A 25097-nucleotide genomic window follows, 5' to 3' on the forward strand; every position below is an offset into this window, starting at 1 on the left:
CAAAATCACAAGGGGCTACTTATTTTGTCTACTTATTATTAATAACCTTGGAACCAAAGACACTGAACACTTTGGTATACTATACATTAGCTCTTATAAAAATCTTCCTCTCTTAATATCTTAAGCTAAATACATCTAATTTAGTATCTTATACTAAATGCATCTAATTTGTAGGCATACAATTCCTTGATTAGGCAAGAACAACACTGAGAAACTAGTTTAGTCTACATCAGTGGTGTCAAACTCAAGGCCTCTGGGCTGGATCCGGCCTGTGGGGTGCTTAGATCTGGCCCACGGGGTCACCTTGGAAACAGGGAAGGACTGGCTCATGGTGCCTCTGCCAGCAAAAAGACGCTTGAGAGGGCCGCATACAGTTCTCCCAGTCTCCATTTTTGGCTGCGACGGCCTCCTGCAGCGCTTGCCAGCGAAAAACACCCAAGTTTCATTTTCACTGGCAGAGGACTACAGGAGCTGTCATGGCTGAAAACAGAGCCTGGGAGTCTGTTTTCGCAGAGTGCTTGGGCCACCACAGGCACCCTCGACAATGAGTGATGTCAAACTGGCCACTCCCATGCTGGCCACAACCACCTCAGGCCCCCAAGGTCAAACACAATCCTGATGTGGCCCTCAATGAAACTGAGTTCGACAGCTCTAGTCTACATAATATATAATTTTAAAGAAAGAGAATAAAATTTAAAGTATTCTGTGGGGAAAGCAGAAATAGATTACTATATCTTCATCTCCATCTTACCTATTAAATTACTTCTATTGCCAATGAGGCAAATAATCATAATTCTAAATTACTGAGAAAAAAATTATCATTCCATTAAGCCATGAGGTTGTATCCCTCAAGTAAATTCAGGGATGCTGTCTTATACACTGGAGATCATTTCCTATTTTCAAAAGGAACATCTATATTTTCATTTTAGAATACCTTTATGGTATTTTACATTGGGAAGTGAAAATCTTATTAAAGTCAAGTAGAAAAAAAACCATGATTTGCCTGCTTTGTTATTATGGTACAATAAGAAAACATTTATGACCATAATAAATGTCCATTGAATTCAAAATCCACTGAATTCATTTTAGGAATGACTCTTGTTCAATGTAGCTGGTGGTATTAGATTTTAAACAAAATATAGGAGGACCTCTAACAGTCAGGAAACTGAAAACAGCGTCAATTCTAGTGGGGATCATTGATTTCACCAACAATTATCACATTTTTAGGTTGCAACTTTATTTCTAATTGAAACTGTTAATCAGAAATTAAATTACTTTCGATTTTGTAACACACCTACTGAGAGGTAGATGCTGATCACAAAGCATCAGGTAATCTTCGCTTAGCAACCACTCATACAGTGGCTGTTTGAAGTTACAACAGCACCAAAAAAGTAGGACTTTTGGCTATTCCCTGAAGCTGTTGTTGCAGCATCCTTATGGTCAAGTGACTGCAATTCAGGTGCCTGGCAACCAGCTTACAATTACAATTGTTGCAGCTTCCCGCAATCACACAATCATCATTTGCAACCCTCCCCTGTTGGCTTCTCACAAGCAAAGTCAATGGGGAAGCTTGGCAGGAGTTTGCAAGTGCTCACCCACAGCACTGCCCATAGCTCTTGCACAGTGGGCCGCTTTGCTAGGATGTGGTTTCAGTGGTGTTAGGAAATGTTTCTGGATTCCTACTTCTTGCCATGTTGCAGTCCTCCGGGATTGGGTGGCCTATAAATCTAATAAATGAATGAATGAATGTAAGGTCCCTTGCCTAATGACTTATGCAGTCCTAGCTTAACAAACAGCAAGGTTGCATGGATTGCAGTCACTAAGTGATGCGGTCATGTGACGATGCACTTCATGACTGCATCATTTAATAAGGGAAAGCCCAGTCACAACTGCCATTGTAACCTAAGGACTACCTGTAGTCTGATGACAAGTAAATACAAGTAATCTTTCTCAAATGGCACCATCTCTACTAACTGCAGAAACAATTTAGGCCTTCTCGTTACATGCAAGTTACAACCCAATACCTCATCAGGGCATCCGTCGGGTCTCGGCAGCCTCGCGCTATTCTTCAAAAGCTCTATCAAATGGAACACAATCATCTGGTTTTGCTTATCGTTTCCAATCATGCGCATGAACTCCTGAAATAAAAATCCAAAACTGAATTGTTGCAACAATGATGATAGGGTTCTAGGATTATTTACGGTATCTTTAAAAAAAAAAATCAAATTTAGATTATCAGGGCAAGTAATAAACACAAAGCAACAATAAACTTCAGTTGGTGAAAGTTGCAATCACACCATCTAAAGACACGGTAACCATCATAAATACATACTGATTGCCAAGTGCTTAAATTTCAATCACATGGCTATGGAGATGCTACAACAGTTTTAAGTGTGAGGATTGGCTGCATGTCACTTTTTTCAGTGACATTGTAACTTTGAACGGTTGCCAAACAAATTGTTGTACCTATAATTGCATCTAGCAGCCGCTAATGTGTCTGATAAAGAAAGCAGAATCATTACACTGGTTACACTGAGAAATAAACTCCATTTGGTTCTTCCCAGAGTTTGAAATTTTTTCCATTCAATGTGGTAATTTTATACATAATTGTAATTTTAAGTGTTTGTGTTTTACAACCCTTGCCTTCCTTTTCTCTCATATTCTCTTTTTTTCTTGCAATCTTGTCTTGAAACATAAGCTAAAACACATTTCCGGCAAGCTGTTTTAGAGATTTTTTTTCAACTGAAGATTGAGGGAAAAGTGTGTCAAATAAAAAAATAGTAATTTTTCACTATGTGCTGCAGGTGTGATGCTTCAGTGAGTCTCCTGTTATTACTATATTTGATTCAAGCTACTTTTGGTGGTATGCCAGAAACATATACTAGCAAGAGCACTTAAGACTTATATACCACTTCACAGTGCTTTTACAGCCCTCTCTAAGCAGTTTACAGAGTCAGCATATTGTCCCCAATAATCTGGGTCCTCATTTTACCCACTCGGAAGGATGGAAGGCAGAGACCACCTTGAGCCGCTGAGATTTGAACTGCTGAACTGCAGCTAGCAATCATCTGAAATAGCCTGCAGTACTGCACTCTAACCACTGCACCACCTAGGCAATAGAGCATGCTATCAAGAAACTAATCTTTTAAGCCAGGAGGATAACCACAACACTATACTTCAGTGGTGGGTTTCAATTTTTTTAGAACCTATTCTGTAGGTGTGGCCTGCTTTGTGGGAGTGGCTTGCTGGCCCTATGACGGGTGGGAGTGGCTTGACAGCCATGTGACTGGGTGGGCATGGCCAACTTGTAAAATGTGGTAAAACTCACTTAACAACGCTCTTGCTTAGCAACCAAAATGTTGGCTCAGAAACTCTGGCATTTGAAGCACGCAAGTCTTAAAGCTGTCAAGATGCAAGACCCTTGCACCCCTAACTCTTTAAAAAAAAAACTCAGGGGTGTTCAAACTTGACAGCTTTAAGACTTGTGGACTTCACCTCCCAGAATTCCTCCTCTCGCTCTTCATCTTGATGATGTGCGGATCAGCGGGGGGAGGGAGCTGGAGCCAGTTCTAAACAGCACTGTAGATTTGTGGAACCTCTTCTATAGAAGAGGTTAGAACTGGTAGGAACCCACCCCTGCTATACTTCCACATATAAAATGTAGGCATATATACACATTACTTACCGCCGGAGGGCTTTTATTCTTGTCTATGTAAGTGAAGAGTTCATACAAGACCACACCAAAGCTCCACATATCTGAGGCCACAGAAAACCTGTTGTCTGTCAAGGATTCCAGAGCATACCTGGCATATAAATTTAATAAATAAACAGATAAAAACACCTGCAGGATAAAATGAGAGGACTCAGAAATCTGCAAATGCAAATATTACTGAGCATAACCAGGTTAAGTGACTTTTTATTGAGAAATTCATGGTAGTTAAAAGCCAGAAGTCTTATGAAATAATCTACTGTATCCTTCTAGTTTAGAATTTATCACCAATCGGAAACATACCAAAATATAGGACTCTCTCCTGGTTCCTTTACTTTGTAATATTCCTTATCCTGTGGCAAAACTTTTGTCAAGCCAAAGTCTCCAATTTTCACTCTGTTTTCATTCTCCACCAAGATATTTCGTGTTGCCAGATCTCTGTGTACATATCTTTTTGAACCCAGGTACTCCATGCCCTATATATAGATGGAATGATGAAATCAAAATTAATTGGTTTAGTGAGTGCCAGAGTCTTGGTGGAAGACTTTATGAGTCATGTAGCTTATTTCTGAACATTGCACATTGTTTGCAATAACATCCCATTAAGCTGATCAGGAACAAGACATTATAAAACATCAAAAATAATCCTGCACCCTCAGGAGAAAACTATTTTTTTTACAAGACATGTTGAACAGGAAGTTTCCTGAAGCTGATTACAACTCATCATTTTCTGTTAATTTCCACTAGATGTCACCTTTGTCTTGTTAGGCCAGAAGAATGAAATGATCAACTGTTTAGTTCCTTAAATTGTTTCATCATGCCTTGACATGTATGCATTACAACTGACTTTTACTATTCTTCACCTTCCATGGCAGAGTGAGACTTAGGGGATCTCTAATCCAAAGTTGTTTTTCTTTCGTTTAGTTTCTATGACTGTTTTTAGCCAACTAGGAAGCTGATGTTAAATATTGGTAAGCATTATTTATGTGATTCAGATAAGAGCAGAAAGAATTACCATATTTTTCAGAGTATAAGACGCACCTTTTTTCCTCAAAAAAGAGGGTGAAAATCTGGATGCGTCTTATACACTGAATACAGCATTTTTGACCTCCTGAACCCCCACCTCCTTTGCAAAAATGGCCGTGCATTTAGGAAGCTTGTAATGTGCTCCTGGGGGCTGGGAAGGGCTCGTTTCCTCCTCCCCCCCCCCCCCCGCAGCCCTCAGGAGCACTATAAGCCTCCTAAAGGCTATGCATGCCCTTTGCAAAAAAAAAAAGGGCTGTTTTGGGGAGGTCTGCAGAGTGCAAAACCTTTTTTTTTAATTTGCCCCTTCAAAATCTTGGTGCATCTTATACTCTGGTGTGTCTTATACTCCAAAAATACGGTATATCTATTGCAGGATATATTTTGGTGGAAACAATCCAAGTAAGAGTTTGGATCCTGTATGTAATTGTGACTGCAATACTGCTAAAATTAAATGAGTATGGGCTTTATGGTTCCTGGGGGGAAAAAAACTCTGTGTTTGTGTGTATTTGTGTAAGATATAGCTGCCCATCTTCCAACCAACTGTGGGTGGCTCCCAAACAAAGTAAGTGACTTACAACTATTCCGTTAGTGACTGTTAAGTTAGGGCGGCACTGAAAAAGTGATTTATGGCTGTTTTTGCAGCAACTTCTAACCAGTGCTGTATCCTCATAGTTGTGTGAGCCAAATTAAGGCACTTGGCACGTACTGAAAGTTGCAGTGTATTGGGATCATGTGATCACAATTTGTGACTTCCCCAGCTGGCTTCTGAAAAGTAAAGTCAACGGGGGAGTTAGATTTGCTTAATGATTGCATGATTCACTTAACAACTGCAGTGATTCACTAAACAAATTTGGCAAGGTCATAAAATGGGGCATAACTCACTTAACAACCTGCTTAGCAATGGAAAGTTTTGGCCTCCATTGTGGTCATAAGGACTACCTGCATTAAAAAGCTACTTCAGGAATAAATGAAGTAAAAGTATCAAGGACAGAAAAAAATTGGTTGATGCCTAGAACAATCCTACTCTATAACTATAATCAGATTAAAAACAGCTTTCATTATTATTACATTATCGAACATTCTCTGGCAGCTACATAAATGCCTTTCCTCTCCCCTCCCCCACACCCAATCAGTCAAATGAAGAGGAAACTAGTGCATTCAACTGCTTTTCACTATTAGAAACTAGTGTGAGTTAAGAAACAAGATGTAAAGAACATTTTAAAAAAATAAGCAAGCAAGAGGAGTCACGACTGTGTTATGAAAAAAAAAGATTGATTATAGAAAGGGAATAATGGATTGATTTTGTGTCATTGATGAGGGGAAGAAAACCATTTCCCTACAAGAATATTTCATGACTAGAATTTATGGAAAACAATGAAGACTGTATATGGAGATTCTCAGCCATCCAGGTCATAGTTGTTCCAAAGGGGCTTTTTCAAGAGGCAACTGGACTTACTTGTTTTCCTTTGAAGATGTTTCGCTTCTCAGCTAAGAAGCTCTTTGGTGAAGAAGAAGTTTCTTGGATGAGAAACGAAATGTCTTCAAAGAAAAACCAAAAAGTCCAGTTGCCTCTTGAAAAAAACACCTCTGGGACAATGAAGACGGTAATTCAGTTTAACCCCTTAGTAGGTTTAGTAGGATTAGTTAATGTATTACCTTACATATCTGAGAAGCATACTGTAGGAGTTTCTTATGGTCCATCCTGTCCTTGTGTTTCTGGAGATAATCCCGTAAACTGCCATAGGGTAAATATTCCATTATCAACTTCAGATTTCTCCGACCTTTTCAAACAAACATAAATATTTAGAACTATAGTTTAAAGTGATTTCTCCGTATATAGTACTGAAATTTTCTGACATTATGGCCAGCAAACATGTTTCTAAAAAAAGAAGGGAAGAATCACAATAATGAGGCTTGTGGTAATTTAAAACACCAATGCTGAATGATCCTTAATATATATTAAAGCTTCAGGACATTATGCTTAAAACTCTAACTCTATCCAACTACTCTATGCCAACAAAAGAGAAAACAGCAATTAATTGAACTCTGGTTCAATAACTAAAGGCATTATATTATCTTGTGCTTATCATTCCAAATATTTCTTTCAACTCTGAGCCAGCCAAGGGAGTATGTCAAGATTGGTATTGGTAACGATCCAAGATGCTACCATGTTTTCCCGAAAATAAGACAGGGTCTTATTTCCCCCCCCCCCCCAAATAAGCGCTTGGCCTTATTTTCGGTGAGATTTTATTATTTTTGAGGTGCAGGAGGTCGCAAACTTGGTCACCTCATCGCTGCTGCTGTGTTGCGCATTGCTGGACCTGCCACTCTTTTTACAGTGGCCATTAGCGTAACAGAAGGGGTGCAGCAGGAGAAGTGCTTATACACAGCAGGAGGGAATATAACCTTTTCTCCTGAACTGGCAACAGGACACACATCTGAGAAAATAAAAGCTACAACTTCTGCTGTTCCCTGGCCAATGAACAAGAAAAAAAATTGCATTGTGAGCATTACACAATGAAACAAGAATCTTAAATAAAATTACACCTTTCTCAGGCAGTGAATAGAGAGGAACACGTAGGACCTACACATTGTTGAATTATAACTCCCAATGGCCTCAGACAGCCTGACTAATATGAGCAATAGTGTTTTCCAGTAACATGGGAATGGGCTCAAGCTCACCAGTTTGATACATAGCAGCCTCTGTGACTATTAGGTAGATTTGTGATTAAGATATGAAAGAGAGGCCAGTATTATCTAGTTTGGTTTTGAAATACCATTACTTTGCTTCTAGCATCAATCAGCAGATTTAAAAGTAAAGCAAAACAAGTTTTAGGTCTGATAATATGAATATGTAAAAGAGATAATCTTTAGAAGTTGCAAAGAAATAATTTTGCAATCATTTAAAAGCCACCACTAAACAAAGTCTATTTCATGCAACATCAACATCAACAAAAATAAAAACCAACAAAAATCTCCTCATTGTGGAAAAAACAAGCTTTCAAATTTTACGTGCAGCAGAAGCTAATCAGAAATATTAAGACAAAACAAAGAAAGTAGCAGTTCATAAAAATGCTTTAACAAATTAACAGCAAATATTATCCCAGGTCACCAGCATGTTGCTCAAGTAAGTAATGAATAATGTGATTAAACATGCAGGTACCTGCACTATAGCACACTCCTTTGTACTTGACAATGTTGTCATGTTGCAGAGATTTGAGAATTTCGATCTCTCTTTCGAAATCTCGTAAGTATTCTTCTGTGCTGTGCTGCAGTTTCTTCACAGCTACCACCTCCCCTGTATTATCCTGCAGTGGATCATATCGACACATTTCCACACTTCCAAAATTACCCTGGGAAATAAAGAAATAGAAGCATTTTGAAAAAAGTGTGCGTGTGGAGAGAGCAGCCAGAAAAGCAGGTAGTCCTCACTTAGTGACCATTACAACAGACCCCCCCCAAGGCTACTTATGACCTAGTTTCCAAATACCAATAGCTGCACAATCTCCCATGGTCATGTGATTGCATTTTGGGCACTTGGCAACCGGCTCTCCTTTATGGCCATTTGCAGTGTCTCACAGTTACACGAGCATAATTTTTGGTATTTTTTGCCAGTTCCCACTGTTTACTTTCTGTTTCTGGCAAAAAAAACAAAACCCTCAACCATTGAAGAACAACAGATTCACTTAACAACTGTGGTGTTCGTGTAACAACCATTGCAAAAAAGGTTATAAAATCAGGAATGGTTACGTGGTGCCCGACAACCATCACAACTTAAAGCCATAATTCTGGGCTCAATTATGATCAAAAGTTGAGTAATACCTGTACTACAAATTTTTCTTTCAGCCTAATGCAAGGATTGAGGCTGATATATGACGTGATGTGCAATATTCCAGGCATTAACTGCATCTATCAGCAATTCAATACAAATAACTGTCCTAGGTTTGCATTAATTCACAGGGTGTTCAAATGAAGGAAAACCAAATTATATAAACCAAAGAAGAAAATAATAGATTATGGCCAAGATAAATACACTCCCAGGGATCGGCAATTATTTTCTCAAGGGGCTACATGAGAAACTGAGACTCTCATGGAGAGCTGAACCTGATCTGGATTAGGCTTCCCAAGAGCATGAAGCCAACTCCTTGTTCTGACAAAAAGCCCTTTTATTAATTTACTATGAATTCTGCTCATTCACATCCAGCAAAATCTTTCAAGGGAAGATTTACAGTCACAGACCTTATCTGGCTTGGAAAGCTGCTGGGCTGATATCTAAAAAACTTGGCAAGGAGTCTCGCAGAATCAAGAACTAATTAAGCGAACTAATTGTCTCCTGCAAACTCCATTCCCCTTTTGCTCCTTTTTTATTTCCTCTGGGAGGGGCCATTCATCGTCCACCTGTGGCCTTACTCCCAAGACCCTGGCCCATGTTCCTCCCCAACCTGTCCAAATCTGCTGCCAGCTCCACTTTGCAAGCCACAACAGAACCAAAAGGGCTGTGGAGGTGCGTATGCATGCGCATATATAAATTGGTAAAAAAAATAGCAACCACCTTCAAATTAAAAGCAATCCATGTGGGCTGGAAAAGGACTGAATGTAGCCTGGAGGCTATAAAATGCCAGTGGCATAGAAATCTATTCATTTAAAAAAATTCCATTCATGAAAGGTAAAATAAAAGTTTCTCCTGTCCAGTTGTCTCCGACTCTAGGGACAGTGCTCATCTCTATTTCTTAGTGGGGGGAGCCAGCCTTGTCTGAAGACATTTCTGTGTTCATGTAGCAGCATAACTATAGGCTGAAGCACACGGAACATTGTTACCTTCCCAACAAAGTCTCAACAACCTGGATCTTGAATACGGGCTGCCAGTTTTCCAGCTAAAGGCTCTGAGTACTTAACCGCTGAGCCATTGCACCCCCCCCCCAATTCATGAAAATGCATATGCAATATGAATTATACTGGTTTATGGACACCTAACATGTTCCAGGGACGCGGTGGCTCAGTGGTTAAGATGCTGAGCTTGTCAATCAGAAAGGTCGCCAGTTCGAATCCCTAGTGCTGCGTAATGGAGTGAGTTCCCATTACTTGTCCCAGCTTCTGCCAACCTAACAGTTCAAAAGCAGGCAAAAATGCTTTTGAACCACCTTTGGTGGGAAGATAACAGCGTTCCAGGCGCCTTTGGCGTTTAATCATGCTGGTCACATGACCATCAAGACAGTGCTGGCTTTTTGGCTTTGAAATGGAGATGAGCACCAGAACGACTAGCACATATGTGAGATGGGAAACTTTACCTTTTAACATGTTCCAATTCATATAAAGTAGTGCATAAGTCTGAAAAAAAGGCATATCTTTGCAATAAGCTATCCCAGCTTCTTACCTTGCCAAGTTGCTGCAAGAATTTGAGGTGTCTCTCTTCAAAGTAAGTTGGGTCCCGTCCTTCAAAAGCTTCAGAAAATCCAAGACCACCAATTCTCATATTTGGTAACATATCATTTTCTGTCAATAATTCATAATCTTGAAAAAGGGAAAAAAATCCCAATTATTTAAATTGGTAATACAGGTTTTACATATATTACCTTGCTATATATAATACTTACAACAAACACTCTATCCTTGTGATGGTGAACCTATGATGTGCATGGAGCCATATCTCAGTGTGCATGCGCACACTGGCCAGCTGATTTTCGGGCTTCCGGAGGGCGGAGGAAGGCTGTTTTCACCCTCCCCAGGCTTCAGGAAAGCCTCCAGAGCCTGTGGATGGTGACAAACAGGCCCAACGGGCATACCAGAAGTTTATTTAGTTCCGGTAGGTTCATTGGGCCTGTTGTTCACCATCCATAGGCTCCGGAGGCTCTCCTGAAGCCTGGGAAGGGCAAAAAATGGCCCAACGGCTCTACTGGAAGTCTGGAAGCTTCAGCGATGCCTGCGCGCATGCACAGATGGGAATGGGGGGGTTGTGCATGCATGCACAGGAGGGGAGGGCACTGAATTATGGGTAAGGGTAACCCTTTTGGCACATGAGCAGAAAAACGTTCACCATCACTGCTCTATCCAGTTACTATATCCAAGTTCTACAGACAGGATGAAATTCTAAGAGAACGGGAGAAAACGGAGAGCTCTTTCCTCCATTTTTCCTACCTGGCGTAAATAAGCTGTTCAGATCCCGTATAATTGCTCTGAAAGAGGGCCGGAAATCTGCATCATATTCCATACAATTGTTTATCAAATTTGCCAATTCTGTCCAATTGGGAGCAGGAAGCTGATGCCTGTCTTCATAAAATTGTAGCTTCTAGACATTAAGACATTATATGGATTATTCATATAATTTTAGATTGATTTTAAAATGCTTTCTTCAGCAAGAGACAATTGTTTACGTTTCTTAGCATGCAACACAAGTACAACACAAAAGTTGTATCCAGGATCTTACACTCATTGTATCTTGGATTTTACACTCAAAGCTCAATTTAAATGGAGAGTAGGATTTTGTTGTTGTTAATTTCATACTAATTATATCTATTTAAACTTCTTTCTACAAGATTGTAAAACAGAAGTATTTACTCCCCGTTTTCTGTTACGCATTTCCCTCAAAATCCTTTCCCGCCCAAAAAAGCCAATCATTTCAAATAAATCAATAAAAACAAATCTGAATAATGGGTGAATCATCATAAATTAACTAATTAAAAGATGCTTCATAGAGCATTTATTGGAAGAGTTGGGATGTTTTCCCTGAATCAGTGATATCACAAATGAACTGTTTAAGCCTTTTGATTCCAGACAAGATCTAGGAGCACCCCCTTTTCTTCTTCTGAACAGAAAATCACTTTAAAATTATTTAATAAGTCACACTGAATTTTCTTAATAATATTATTTTAAACCTTAACCAATATCAAAAAGCTAAGACAAGTTCAACTTAATTCATATTTGAATGGAGAGCCACAGGAAATCCATGGACTGAAGACTGGACTGAAACTTAAGAAAAGCTCAGGTGGAAAGCAAACCACTTCCAAACTGTCACCAAGAAAACACTAAAGGTGCAAGTAACAGAGTTTAATCCAAGGAAGCTTACTTAAAACAAAGGACAATGTCCTTAATACTTCTCCTACTTAATGCAATCTAACCCTCCTCTATAAAAAATAGTGGTGGGAGTGGTGATGGGAGGCTCCACCCACCTGCCCAGATATTATCATGTCCCATTTTTGATGCTCTGCGCATGTGCGGAAGGTCCTGCACATGCACGGGCGCTCACATTTGGGAACGAGTAGCGAAGGTAAGTTGATTTCACCCCTGCTATGGGGATAAAGGTTCTGTCTAATAGACCAGAAAGGCAGGCATGGAAATCATACCTGCCAATATACCAAAACTATTTTCTAGACATTAATGTAAGAGGGAACCGCAGGAAGAAACTGCACTTAAATATGCGAACAACCGGTGTACATCTAGCAAGATTCATTGTAGAGGGACAGAGATTGCTCAATGTGTCTTACCCTTTGAGAATCCAGTGCATTGAGGGGTTTGTCTCCTCCACTGCAGATTTCCCACAGAGTTGTCCCAAAACTCCACTTGTCTGCTGCCTGGTTCAACTGTTTGGGACTTTCAATGCATTCTGGGGCCACCCATGGAATCCTCTCCAGAAGAACTGACCATGACAAAGAAAAAAGAGTGAACTTTTACTGGGAAGGGATTAGAAAAACTTTAGACTAAAGATTCCTGGAGTATTTTAATTGCTTTCCAATTTTATAAGCTCTTGAAGGGAAGTTAATAAGTTAGTAATGAATTCTAGTCCCGCCTTGGACATGAAGCTGCCTGGGTGAACTTGAGCCAGTCACTTTCTCTTAGCCCTAGGAAGGAGACAATGGCAAACCACTTCTGAAAAGCTTTGCCAAAACTGCAGGGACTTGTCCTAGTGATCTATGAGAATTAGACTGAAAGGAAGAAAAAAAAAAAAAACAAAGCAAAATAAAGATCAGTTTAGTAGAAATTTTGTTAAGAAAGCAAATGCCTTTGGATAAAAATGACATGATTGTTGTATATATGTTGTTTATGCACTGAATTCTTTGCTATAAAATATACTTGCTTCTATATATTAGACACTACTAGTTACAAAGCAAGAACAGCTGTGTAATTTGCTGGATTTGTACCAACAGATTATCAGCATTTTGACCCTGCAGAAAGTAACTGCAGCATACTGCAAATAAATATTTTGAGCTTACACGCTATGATATTTTTATACTTTTTTCAGCATCATATTGCGGTATGCAAAATCATCTCATAAGAAAGACATATTTACAAATGCAAGCAATTTTAAACAGTACAATTTGGTAGCAGTGTGATGATTAAAATATGTCCCACAATTGTAGAAAGTTCATCTTGAAAATACAAAGGAAAACAGGAATTCGCTGGAATAAAATAATCAGTGAAATTGGAGAAAGAGAGCCATGCACATGACATTTCCATAAGGTGTTCAAATTGGGGAGTCAGAGACTTACTGTCTTTTGGCAAAACTGTAATGCTGATACCAGGATCACTAAGTTTGATAAAGGGAAGGTTCCCAGACTTCCTATCTTCCTCTCTGACAAGCAAGATATTTTTTGCACATACATTTCCATGCATGAGGTTTTTATCCTCCTGAAAAAGATAAAGGTGAAAATTTGATTATTCTACTAAATGATTATGCAGTGGTCTGCATTTCGCTAAAATTTCAGAGTCAAGCTGTGTTTACTTCAAAATACTATTTAAAAATATTAATCGTAAGGAGATTTAAAAACTGTAATACAATGTACAGTTCTTCTCTAATCCTAATTCAGAGATATACCACTGTGTTATGCTTGATGGTCACATATGCCACTACACAATATTTAGGATATTGAGATAGGTGGCATAAAAAGGGAAGGGAGGTTAAAACTTTTTCTAACCTTCAATTTATCTATCCTCTTTTAATATATTAATGCCCCAGCAACTGCAAGGCTCCTATTCTGAGAGTGTCAAACCTCTGGATTCAATCCAGACAGCTCCCAACCAATATAGCAGGGATCTCCAAACCTGGGAACTTCAACACTTCTACACTTCAATTCCCAGAATTCCTCAGCTGGACATATTTGGAGAGCTCTGCACTATAGGAACACGGTGGTTTTAGAACAGCCTTTTTCCAATGATTATAATATCAATACAGAAACCAGAGAACAAGACATTCTGTAAGTGGTTCCTAAACCTTGCCAAAATGGGAATGGCATCATCTAATTTAGCAGGAAGCATGGAAGGTATTTAGGAGACAACTGGTTGCACTTTGTGTTGGGAGTACTGGGAATTGTGTTTAGGAGACAACTGTGTCAGTGCATGAGAGTTTATGATTTGGAAGACATGGTAACAAGGTCAGCCAATGAATAGGCATAGCAACTAAGTCAGCCAATGAGGGCTGTTGGAAACTGAAACAGTATTTGCTGTGTGAGCAACAAGGAGACAGCAAGGAGCCTGGATGTGGCTTAGTTCAACTGTTCTGTACTAAAGCTCTGAGTCTGTGCTGAGCTCTAAACTATTCTGCTGCTCTGAACTGAAACTGTTTTCTCCTCTGTCTGTGTTTGCTTGTATTTGCTACCACGTTGGAAAATCTGCTTATGGTATTGTATATTTACTTAATGTGTTATATTATATATAATGAATCCTGATGAATCAATTACCTGTGTATGCTTTCTGGATATGGTTGCTGCTGCAAAATCTGACAAACTGGCTGCATTTTGTGTTGCACTGCCTGATTAATATGCACTATATCTAAAAAAGCTGTGATTTATTTCCAAATCTCAGTTGGCCCCTTCTTGCTATATGGGCTAAAAGAAAGATTTCAATCCAAGCTTTATATAGTGCATTTATGTAGTGCGCTGACGTGAAAATCCTTCACCTGGATATGGTAGAAAACATGACCCTAAAAGTCAGAGCTTGGTGAAGTTGGCCCAATATACAATTTGCCCTAAAACAAACTAATGCATAATTTCCAAAAGAGAAATTAACACCATTATTCAGTAGCTGGTAGGCCTGCATAACTCATGATTTCTCATCCTAGAAAAAGCAGTTTCCTATATTTATCAGCAATATCCAAGTTATGAAAAAAATACAAACTCAAATTCCAAATAACTAAATAATATTCCAACAATGAGAAGTTTATGAAACTGAATTATAATTAAAAGCCTGAAATATCGTGAATAAACTTAAAATAATTTTTGCCAATACAAATAAAAATGAAAACTTACCAAAAAATGCATTGCCATTGCCAGCTGTTTTGCAACTTCTAATTTCCACAAAATATTCATAGAAGTTTTATTTTTCTTCAAGTAAGTATCCAATGATCCAAATTTTACATACTCCTGAACCAGAATATCTGATAAGAAATATATAATAACACAATGGAATTCAAACAGTAACTTTTAATTACCACACTAGTTAATCTTTTTTGCACTGTAATTTACACTGTAAATTACTTAAATTGAAGCTCTCACTTACTCACTTTAGTAATTAATACTAAATGATTCTTGGAAATGGAAGAGATTATAAAAAGCTACTTTATAAAAATATGGAACACAACTTCTTCTAGGTAGCCAGACAAAACAACTGTACTCAGGCGCATTCTCAAATACAAGTACAGGTAATCCTCAACTTGAAACTAAAATCGGGGTCAGAATTTCCATTGCTAAGTAAGGCGGTTCTTAAGTGAGTCATGCCCAATTTTAAAAGCTTTATGCACCATTGTTAAGCAAATCACTGCACTTGTTAAAATACACCAAGCAGTTGTTAAGTGAATAACCTTGTTGGACGCTGGCAGGGAAGGTCACAAATGGTGATTACATGACATAAATGCTTGTCGGTTGCCAATCACCCAAATTGTGATCATATGAATGTGGGAATGCTGCAATGGTCATAAATGTGAGGACCAGTCATAAGCCACTTTTTGCAATGCCGTTATAACTTTGAACGGCTGCTAAATTAATGGCTGTAAGTTGAGAACTGCCTGCATTTAATATGACTGTATGTTATATAATACATAAAGCACAGTCTTTCATTAATTTCTCAAACTCCATCCTGCCTCTAAAAAGTTGGGGACAGTATTATTAACAACACAAGCTGATGCCAAATGTGTGCAAGATTAAATTCAGGTCAGCACAAATTACATTTTTATCGGTTTAGGGTGGTAATCAAATCTTTTCTAGTACTTTGCCAGCTAAACCACCTGAATTATAGCAAAACGACCTCATCTCCCTGTAGTTATTACACATTACTGGAAGATGTGAATTTCCTTTTGCTGACTCATAGAACTAAGCAGAATTTTTTCCCCACAATACCAAAAACAAAGTAGATGAACCAAAAAGTGTTTAACCAATACCTTTGCTTACCCTAGATAAGCAAAGGTGAATTACGACTTCAGACCAATTTAGCCACAAGCTTCTACTTGCTTATCACATCTTGACATGATAAACGAATGTGTTAACTGACAAGAACCCACCAGATTTTCCCAGATCTTGACTTGGCATGGTTTCACTAAGCTGGTGTTAGCTCAAGGTTCTCCAACATATAGGCTATAGAAGACTCTTTATTCCATACTCAGCAGAAACAACCACAACAGGTGTATGAGTTCTGCCCACATGAATTTGTAATTTCCTCTTAATGTTCACTTTGGGTCAGTTTTTGGTGCTTCTTTCTACCCTTCCTACAATTTAATGAATTTTTTATCCAATATCCTTTCACCTTGAAGGCAGGTGATTCTTCATGGCCTATTGGGCCTGTTTTTCACCCTCCCCAAGCCTCCGGAGGCTTTCCTGAAGCCTGGGGAGGACAAAAACGGCCTTGCCTGGAGGGGCTTCGGAAGCCAGAAATGGATCATTTCCGAACTTCTGGTTGGCCCATTGGGGCTGTTTTTTGCCCTCCCCAGCCTCCAGTGTCTTTCCTGAAGCCTGGGGGCTTCCAGAGGGCCTCCAGGGGGCCGGCGGGGTCGATTTTGCCCTCCCCAGGATTCATGAAAGCCTCCGGACCTGGGAAGGGGTTGTGTGTGCATGCATGGGGAAGGAATCACACGCACATGCGTAGGGCACAGGGAGGATTGAATTGGTGTGGGCACGCGATAGCACGCATGCGCACAATTTTGGCACGCCATAAGAAGGTTAGCCATCACTCTCTTAGACTGTTCAATTTTTTAATGAAGCAAAAATGAACGCCAACATGAAGCAAAAAGGCATTAAGAAAGCACTTAATCAAAAATAGCTTACACACACATATGCACACTTTCAAAATACACAATAGTCATTATATTAGAATTCATTGTTATTTGTTATAATGAGGACCACTAATTTTAAAAGTTTTAAAAGGAGATTGGGCAACTAAAGAGAGAAGCTATCAATGATTACCGATCACAGGTTGTATTCTTTGAAACCCAACTGCTATAGAGAAGGGCTGTTACCAACTTACACTTGTGATTGTCTTGAAATATTTTATTTTGTTCTGTTGCTAAAGTAAGTGAATGGTTGGTCTGATCCAGCAGGATTCCTATGTACCAATAGAACCTTTGCAGCTCAGCCTGATTATTTTCTTGCAGAGGTTTCATTACTAAATTAGATAACATAATCAATGCTAGCATTGAGATGTTGCCCACTTTGGTATTGGAACATCTGCACGAAAGCAATCAAACTCTGAGAGCACCAAGGACTTAACAGCATTTTTCCGTTTTCAAAACAAGGCATAATTGTTTTGCACAAATGTGGTTAGTGTAAAACCTTTACATTTCATGTTTTTGCCCTTATTCATTATTTAAATATTGTTATCTCTACTATAGAAAGAACTCTAATTAGAGCACAAACCATTAACTGGATTTACTCACTTTCTTCTCCACAGACACAAACTCCATAATTTAATACTAAATGTTTGTGAGAAAGCTGACTCATCATGCTTGCTGCTTCAAAGAAAGACTACAAGAAAAACATAGCAATTAGAAAGTGAGTCAAAGTAAGAACTGGTTGGAATTAATTCAATTATATTGCCACACCACTTCATTCCTCATCTTCTGCTACTTCTACTTGTTGCACAATTAATTCTGCAGAACTGGTCTCAGAATTTTTGTTTCAGGACTTCATTGCCACCATGAACAAGTACTTTAATAATAGATGTAGTGGAATGTGTCAATGGGCTTGGGAAATGAAAGGATGAGATGCTATCCAGGAAATTACCAGATAAGAGAGGTAGAAATCTCAAAGGGCTTAATAGTTAGAGAAAGAAAGGACCCACCCAGTGGTGGGATTCAACCGGTGTAATAACCGGTTCGCTGACTATTGGAGCAAACCAATTCGCTCTCAGCTGATGGTTGGAGCTACTGGTTTGCCCAAACCCGTCCAAACTGGCTGAATCCCACCCATGGACACACTGTTCAAGTGGCAGTAGAAACTCTGTACTTTCAGACTTGCAAAATTCTGTTAATTAAAATAGAATCAGTTCATCTTCTTGTATTTCCTGTCTGGTTTTATCAGCAAAGGGCTGACAACAGTGTCATTCACTGGCAAGAGGTAAATTTGTGATGAGCATCTGAATGCTCTTCATATTGGGTCATCATACTGTAGATGGCTTACTGTTATATAGAAATAAGATTCAACGAAACAAAGATGGGAACAATTAACACATCAGTCATTAGAAAATTGCTTTTGAATTCCAAGGTACAGAATATTTTTATAGTCAGACAAAATTTCACAGATAACTTTTATCAGCTGTGTTGTATTATCAAATTCAACACATTTGCTTTCAGAAGGCATGGAAAAAGCTGACACAGTTTATCTTCTAACTGTTGATGGTTCAGAATCATCTTAATTCCTATTTGGTATAGACATTGAATCAGTATTTCTTAAACATTTTCATGGAATAATCAACTTCGTAACAGTAGAATTTATCAGAATTCTTAGCCGGGAACAACTAGCACATCTGTGTGAGGGGAACCTTTACCTTTATTTAGAGTAGGTGTAATATTTTAGTACAATCTCTAAACCAACCCCAATTCAGTACTGAAAAGCTGAAATTCTGCAACTTCAGGAAATGGAAGTGTATATTTTGTATAAATTATTTCATTTAAACCATTCATGGGAGAAGAAGAAAGAAGAAAAGCTGCCACCCAGATCTATTTTTGTCTCTTGGATATTCAAAATCCTACTGTATATCTAAAATGTGAGTAACTTTGCATACTTCTCAATAAAGGAAAATTCATCAGGTTTATTCAACTAAGAATGGCTATCAACAAATATATTTGACTAGCATCTTGGTTGTTCTTTTCAATTGTGATACTTTTTAATGCTTTTATTGTTTCACTGTATATCATTTCAAACCATTATCATAGCCAGTTCTTAAAAAGTAGCTTTTTAAAATTAATATTAATTATGATAGAAGGACTTTTTAAATGAATATACAAACCTCGGAGTAATGTCTGTGTGTTTTATCCAGAACTTTTAGCAAGACTTCAGTCTCATGCAATTTACCATAGTCTCCTACTTCTTTCCTTACTCCTTTGAAAATTTTAGTGAAGGTGCCCTGTCCAAGGCTTTCATTCTACAAGAAACAAAAAAGCCAAAATTTGAGATTAAAGGAAAAGATTAGTCAAGCATTTCAGGCCATTTGAAAAACAATCAAACGTGTAAAAATTAAAAAAAAAAACACTAATACAAGGTTGCTTTGGAGCAAGGTACTACTGGGCCTTGAACTGTTTGGAACCAGGCTGCGGAGTGGGTGAGCATGCGTGCAATCTATTTGCATGAGTGGCGGGCGCATGTGCCTGCTACTCATGCCAATGGAGTGTGTGCTCCTCCTCTGCTTATGCCCACTCATGCAAGTGGGGATGCATGCATAAGCGCACTCACCCACCACTTCTGGAACCATCCCCTGCCCTGTCCCCACTAGCCTGCAAAGTTGGAAAGGTTGGGAAACTCTGCTTTGGAGCATAGAAATATTTTTAGACACCAAATTAAATAGCCTCATTTTTTAACACCAAAGAACTATAAACGGAGGGTGGGAAGGGCTGTAATAATAACAGCTCAAGAACTCATCTTTAGCTTAACAAAAGCACAAATCTATCTTAAAAAGGAAATGATAACACATTCTTAATCAATGTACTTACATAGTAAATGAAATTCAATTTTCATCTTATATTTATATGCTTTTATCATAATAAACATCCAGCTTTCGGTAAATGCAATAGTGTAGAAATTATTTCCAGTACTACATACCACTGAAGAAAAGTCCAAGGATATTTAAATTAATTCTAAGGTGCTGATAAAACAAGAATACTAATGTATTAATCTTACAAAGATAAGATCTTCATTCCGAATTTTGTGAAAAACCATCTGATTGACATTATTATGTCTCTGCAAAGTAGGAGATGTTGGCATATCAGAATCTCCATTGCTCCTGAAGACAAGAAGGTTCGACTTATCTGCAAGAAGAAGTCAGTGGAGTGTTAAGTTCACACAACCATATTTTACTCGCTTGTCTTCTAGCCCAATATATAAATGGTCTCCATTGATAGAGAATGTTAAGAAGGGTCTATGGGAGATGGCTTATTTACAAATAAAAAATGAAAAACAACATGCAAATACAAACCCCTGCATTTTAGTTACATTTTTGTAACAAAAAACGTTAGATAATATATTGCTTTGTTTCACTTTTAAGCAAAGCAAAAACTGATAATTACTACATACAATATTCTGCACTCAGCCTATGTAAATGTCTATGAAAATTTACATAGCTTCCTATTTAAATTTTGATTAATAAAACTGGGTAATTGTGGGGTCCTCATTGCAACTCTCTACCTAACTTCCCCTCCGACCTAACAAAACTTCCGACCTAACAAAAATGGGGAAAGAAGCAGCCATAAAATAAAAATACAATTACGTATCTCCTAAAGGTGCTTTTTTTCCAGAGGCAACTGGCCTTTCTTTGAAGATGTTCCACTTCTCATCCAAGAAGCATTTTCAAAGTGCCCAGAGCACAGCAGCACCAAGCTTATATAACAGTGCACAGAATCCAAACAGATTTTACAATCCTCTAGCGGAGAATGGAACGACTTAAACATTTCCTATATTTTAGGGTTAGCAACTTACATTCTTCTTTTACTAAGGTAAAGGTAAAAGTTCCCCTCGCCCATATGTGCTAGTCATTCCCAACTCTAGGGGGCAGTGCTCATTGCCGTTTCAAAACCAAACAGCCACTGCTGTCCAAAGACGCGTCCGTGGTCATGTGGCCGGCATGACTAAATGCTAAAGCTGCACCAAACATTGCTCCCTTCCCTCCAAAGGTGGTCCCTATTTTTCTACTTGCATTTTACATGCTTTTGAACTGCTAGGTTGGCAGAAGCTGGGACAAGTAATGGGAGCTCATTCCATTATGCGGCACTAGGGATTCAAACCGCTGAACTGCCGACCTTTCTGATCTACAAGCTCAGCGTCTTAGTCATTGAGGCACCATGTCCCTGTTCTTTTATTACTTTCCTCCTTATCCTAATCCCAATGTATCACAAATACACAAATAAGTGTACACAAATATCACTTGTGCCATGCATTCTGGACACTGAGTGGAACATATAACTTTTATTGCAGGAATGTGGAACTTAATCTGGACTCCCAAACTCCAAAGTATCTAATTATATCGGTCAGTGGAGAGTGGGGGTTGTGAAATGGAGCTTCAGTATTTTGTATTGTATTAGAAGTAGCATCCTTCTGCATGGCAAAATGTTCTCTGCAGTGAAGGAGGAAGACAGCAACTGCTCCTCAACCCTTCTTTCCTCTTTATCCAAATCTTATCTCATCTATCTAATCTTGTCTATTAATCCTAGTGTGTGCACATCTCTCTCTCTCTTTTTTTCTTTCTTTTTTCTGTCTGTCTGCCTCTATCTATCTATCTATCTATCTATCTATCTATCTATCTATCTATCTATCTATCTATTTTGGAGAGTGTGCTTATGAATACGTGTGTGTGTGTGTATGTGTGTGTGTGTGTGTGTGTGTGTGTTGTATTTGTGCTGATAAATAAATAAAGGGAGACTAGTATAGATCTATTTTAAGCTATTTAGCTCTCATCAGCTAGCCATACCCTTACTGGGATTCGAACCTGGGCTGTATTACATATTAGGCAGATGTATTAACCACTAAGCCACAGGCTGTCCTCCGTTATCAGCTGAGCCAGGGAGAAAGGTATATATTTAAAGTCACAACCCCTGGTATGCCCAAATATGGGAGGAAGTTCACTACTTCCATTCTCTGTCCATCGGCTCGTCATAAGAGTCCATCCAGACAGAAACCCAATATTTTTACTGTTGCCTTTGTTATATTTGTGTTGTATTTGTGCTGATAAATAAATAAAGGGAGACTAGTATAGATCTATTTCAAGCTATTTAGCTCTTATATATATATATACATACATATATATATATATATATATATATATATATATATATATTCAACACAAATGCAACATATGTATGTATGTATGTATGTATGTATGTATTGTGTCAAGACAAATGCAACATATTCTATATCTATATCATATATATAGTTTTCATAGATTTTCATATATATATATATATATAGGTTGCTGTATTTTTCTCAAATGACAGCTATTTCTCTAGTTCAGTTAGCCACACAATACTATCATCCTCAATAAACAACATTCAAATTGCTTACCTTTTGGCTTTGGAGGGCAGCATCTGGTAAATTGGAAAATCATACTATCCGATCTGACAGTTTCTGTACGGTAACAATTCAACAAATCCACAAGGTTGGTAAAACTTTTTCTAGTTCCAGTGAGATTATATTCTCCATTTTCATTTTTTGTTATCAAGCAATGTTTATAATCAATTATGCCATCTTGCTGCAAAATGTAAAGAAAGTTTTAAAATGATACTTCAATTCAACGCTTTTATTTGTAACTTTGTAAATTTAATTGAATGCCATGCATAATTCTACTTTGGCAATCAGGACTAGGAATATATCTTGCAGCCATATTGGATGGGCAAGTGAAATAAAAAAATTGAGAGACTAGAAAAGAAAAGATTTTATGGCAAAGGAATGGCTGGGTAAGACATGACTCATGGTAGTTCATTACTAGTCCCTTTGCAGCTTTTTAAACTTTCACTCATCACACAAACTCCATTACAAACAATGGAATATGTTGGTGGAGGGAACAAAATTATGTTTTATTTTTACTCTGAATATCCAGCTACCGTGACATTAATATTTATAGATGCAAAGTGTAAAATCTGGTCGGTTTTACTTGCTCTATAAAAGCCATTTAATGCAAGCCTAATTTTGTTTTAATCTACAACAAAGCTTGCTGGAACAAAGGATTGACACAGCTCAACATTCAGCCTTGTTTAATACAAAGGAAGTGAACTATGCTGCTAAGAGTTGCTTTAGCATATTAAAAAAAAAGTTTGTATAGAAAACATTTTGGTTTTTTATAAAGCAAGCTCTGAACATGAATCATTTTAATTGCTTTGCACTCTGCTTAGAAATATCACAATAACAATACACAAACATTGGCAACTTAAGAGGCTAAATATATGAAAAGATCAGCAGCATGTTCTTCAACATTTATAACTTTTAAAGTAAATTGCAGATACTTATGAATAATATACTTTTTTAACAAATGAAGAAGCCTATCACTTTTTGATAAGTTACTCTTGAATAATAAATATTGTGCTCTGTTTTTTGAAGGAAAAACTGAGGCTAATAATCTTTATAAACCATTTCAGAAGTTCCTCTAAGAAGTTCCTGAGACTTCCTGTATCTCTTTCTAAGATACTGTTCTATTGGCAAATTCACACAAATGGGTATAAATCACAACCAAACTCTAAAAATTTAAATATTATTTGGTGCTTGAATTAACAGTGAGAGTGAATGGGAAAAAATAATAAAATATTGGTCCAATTTGCTGCCAATTTTCATAACTACATATACGTGTGTGTGTATATGTATATGTGTGTGTGTGTATGTACACACACACACACACACACATACACACAGTTATCCAAAATAAAAGAAACTAAAATCTTGTCTTAAGCATAAGCAAAGCAGTTAGAAATCTGATTCCTTAATACTAACCTGCACAGCAAAGGTAAGAAAGTACTTATTAAACTCTTTTGGACTGCAACGAAGAACATAATAGCCAGTCTGATTGCCAGCTTTTTTTAGTTTGCTGATTGCAAAGTCCATGCTGTTGAAAAAAAAAAGAGGAAGAAAAGTATTAAAAAAAGCCAACACTTCTAAATTACAGAAAATATTGGGATATAGCAGATTTTTCACAAAAAGAATCTGTCAGTGAAATGGCAATTCCTCTTTTCTCTTAATTGATCTTTGACTATTCTTTCCACATTACTTTTATTTTAGTAAATAAAAAATTGCTAAAATCATTTCCCATTTCCTTGATCTGTTCTTTTAGCAACAGAATGCCAGCAAATAAAATTTACAATTAGCTACAATGGCAATTGGGACCAGAATATCCACCACTAAGCAATGTGGTTGTAGTGTAATGTCACATTAACTCATTGCTTAACAACAGCAATCCAGCTGTGTTCCCCTGGCCTTGCTGGACCCATGTGAAGCTCCAAAATATCTCAAGAAGTTTACAAATGATCTGGACAAAGGGCAGGTACAGCCTTGGGAACATGGTTTAGCATAGCTATCAGCTGCCTCATAAATGGCCAGACCAGGCGTGTCTCAGAAGCAGTTGCAGGAAGAAGGAGGTGGTGAAGCTGTGGACTGCACAGTCGGCAAGGCCAGTGAATGCAGCATGACAAGGATGGCAACCACAGTACAGTAAGGCTGACGGGGCCAGCAAGTACAGAGTTGCAAGAGCAACGGGCTGGCTAAAAGGCAGGGATGAGAGATAGAGTAGGCAGTTCAAGGGAATTAAGCATCCCTATGGTTTTAAGTACGGGCAGGTTGCCAACTGCCCAAATTCTGATCACGTTATGGTGGGGGTGCTACAGTGCCAATTGTTTTGGGGACCGTGACGTAACCTTAAACCATTGCTGAACAAATGTTTGTCCTTTGAGGGCTATCTTTAATTGAATAGGGCAAAATGTGATGGACGCAACAGATACTAAAATAATTAAACATATTTTAAAATAAAATGGAGCTTCAGAAGAGGTTTGAAGAAATTTGGCAGGCTATAAATTAGGACACAAATCAGAGAATTATTTCTCCTCCAGTTACACAAAAAAGAAATTCTGTCTTCCATCAAGATAATGCGATTTCCTAAAGATGGAGACTAACATCTGACTTTCTCTGAGTAACATTGTTATGGTGAACTTTTTCCTATGCAATACTCATTTGATTTTATAATTCATCATTACCTTAAC

At 38.0% G+C, this 25097-nt stretch overlaps 1 protein-coding gene across 2 annotated transcripts in view; it reads right to left on the bottom strand.

Moving 5' to 3' along the window:
• Window positions 1-25097, bottom strand: part of JAK2 (Janus kinase 2) — a 76098-nt gene that overhangs the window by 3741 nt on the left and 47260 nt on the right. For both annotated transcript variants that reach the window (XM_032212939.1, XM_032212938.1), the window contains 15 exons: window positions 23839-23950; window positions 22420-22606; window positions 20047-20174; window positions 19160-19294; window positions 17589-17676; window positions 14974-15101; window positions 13219-13357; window positions 12217-12368; window positions 10871-11021; window positions 10110-10246; window positions 7899-8088; window positions 6392-6516; window positions 4013-4185; window positions 3686-3803; window positions 2025-2138 (listed from right to left, as the gene is read on the bottom strand). In XM_032212939.1, coding sequence (XP_032068830.1) covers window positions 2025-2138; window positions 3686-3803; window positions 4013-4185; window positions 6392-6516; window positions 7899-8088; window positions 10110-10246; window positions 10871-11021; window positions 12217-12368; window positions 13219-13357; window positions 14974-15101; window positions 17589-17676; window positions 19160-19294; window positions 20047-20174; window positions 22420-22606; window positions 23839-23950 — 2077 coding nt within the window. The remainder of the gene's footprint in view (window positions 1-2024; window positions 2139-3685; window positions 3804-4012; window positions 4186-6391; window positions 6517-7898; window positions 8089-10109; window positions 10247-10870; window positions 11022-12216; window positions 12369-13218; window positions 13358-14973; window positions 15102-17588; window positions 17677-19159; window positions 19295-20046; window positions 20175-22419; window positions 22607-23838; window positions 23951-25097) is intronic.

This window comes from Thamnophis elegans, chromosome 3 (assembly GCF_009769535.1).
Source record: "Thamnophis elegans isolate rThaEle1 chromosome 3, rThaEle1.pri, whole genome shotgun sequence".
Classification (NCBI taxonomy): Eukaryota; Metazoa; Chordata; class Lepidosauria; order Squamata; family Colubridae; genus Thamnophis; species Thamnophis elegans.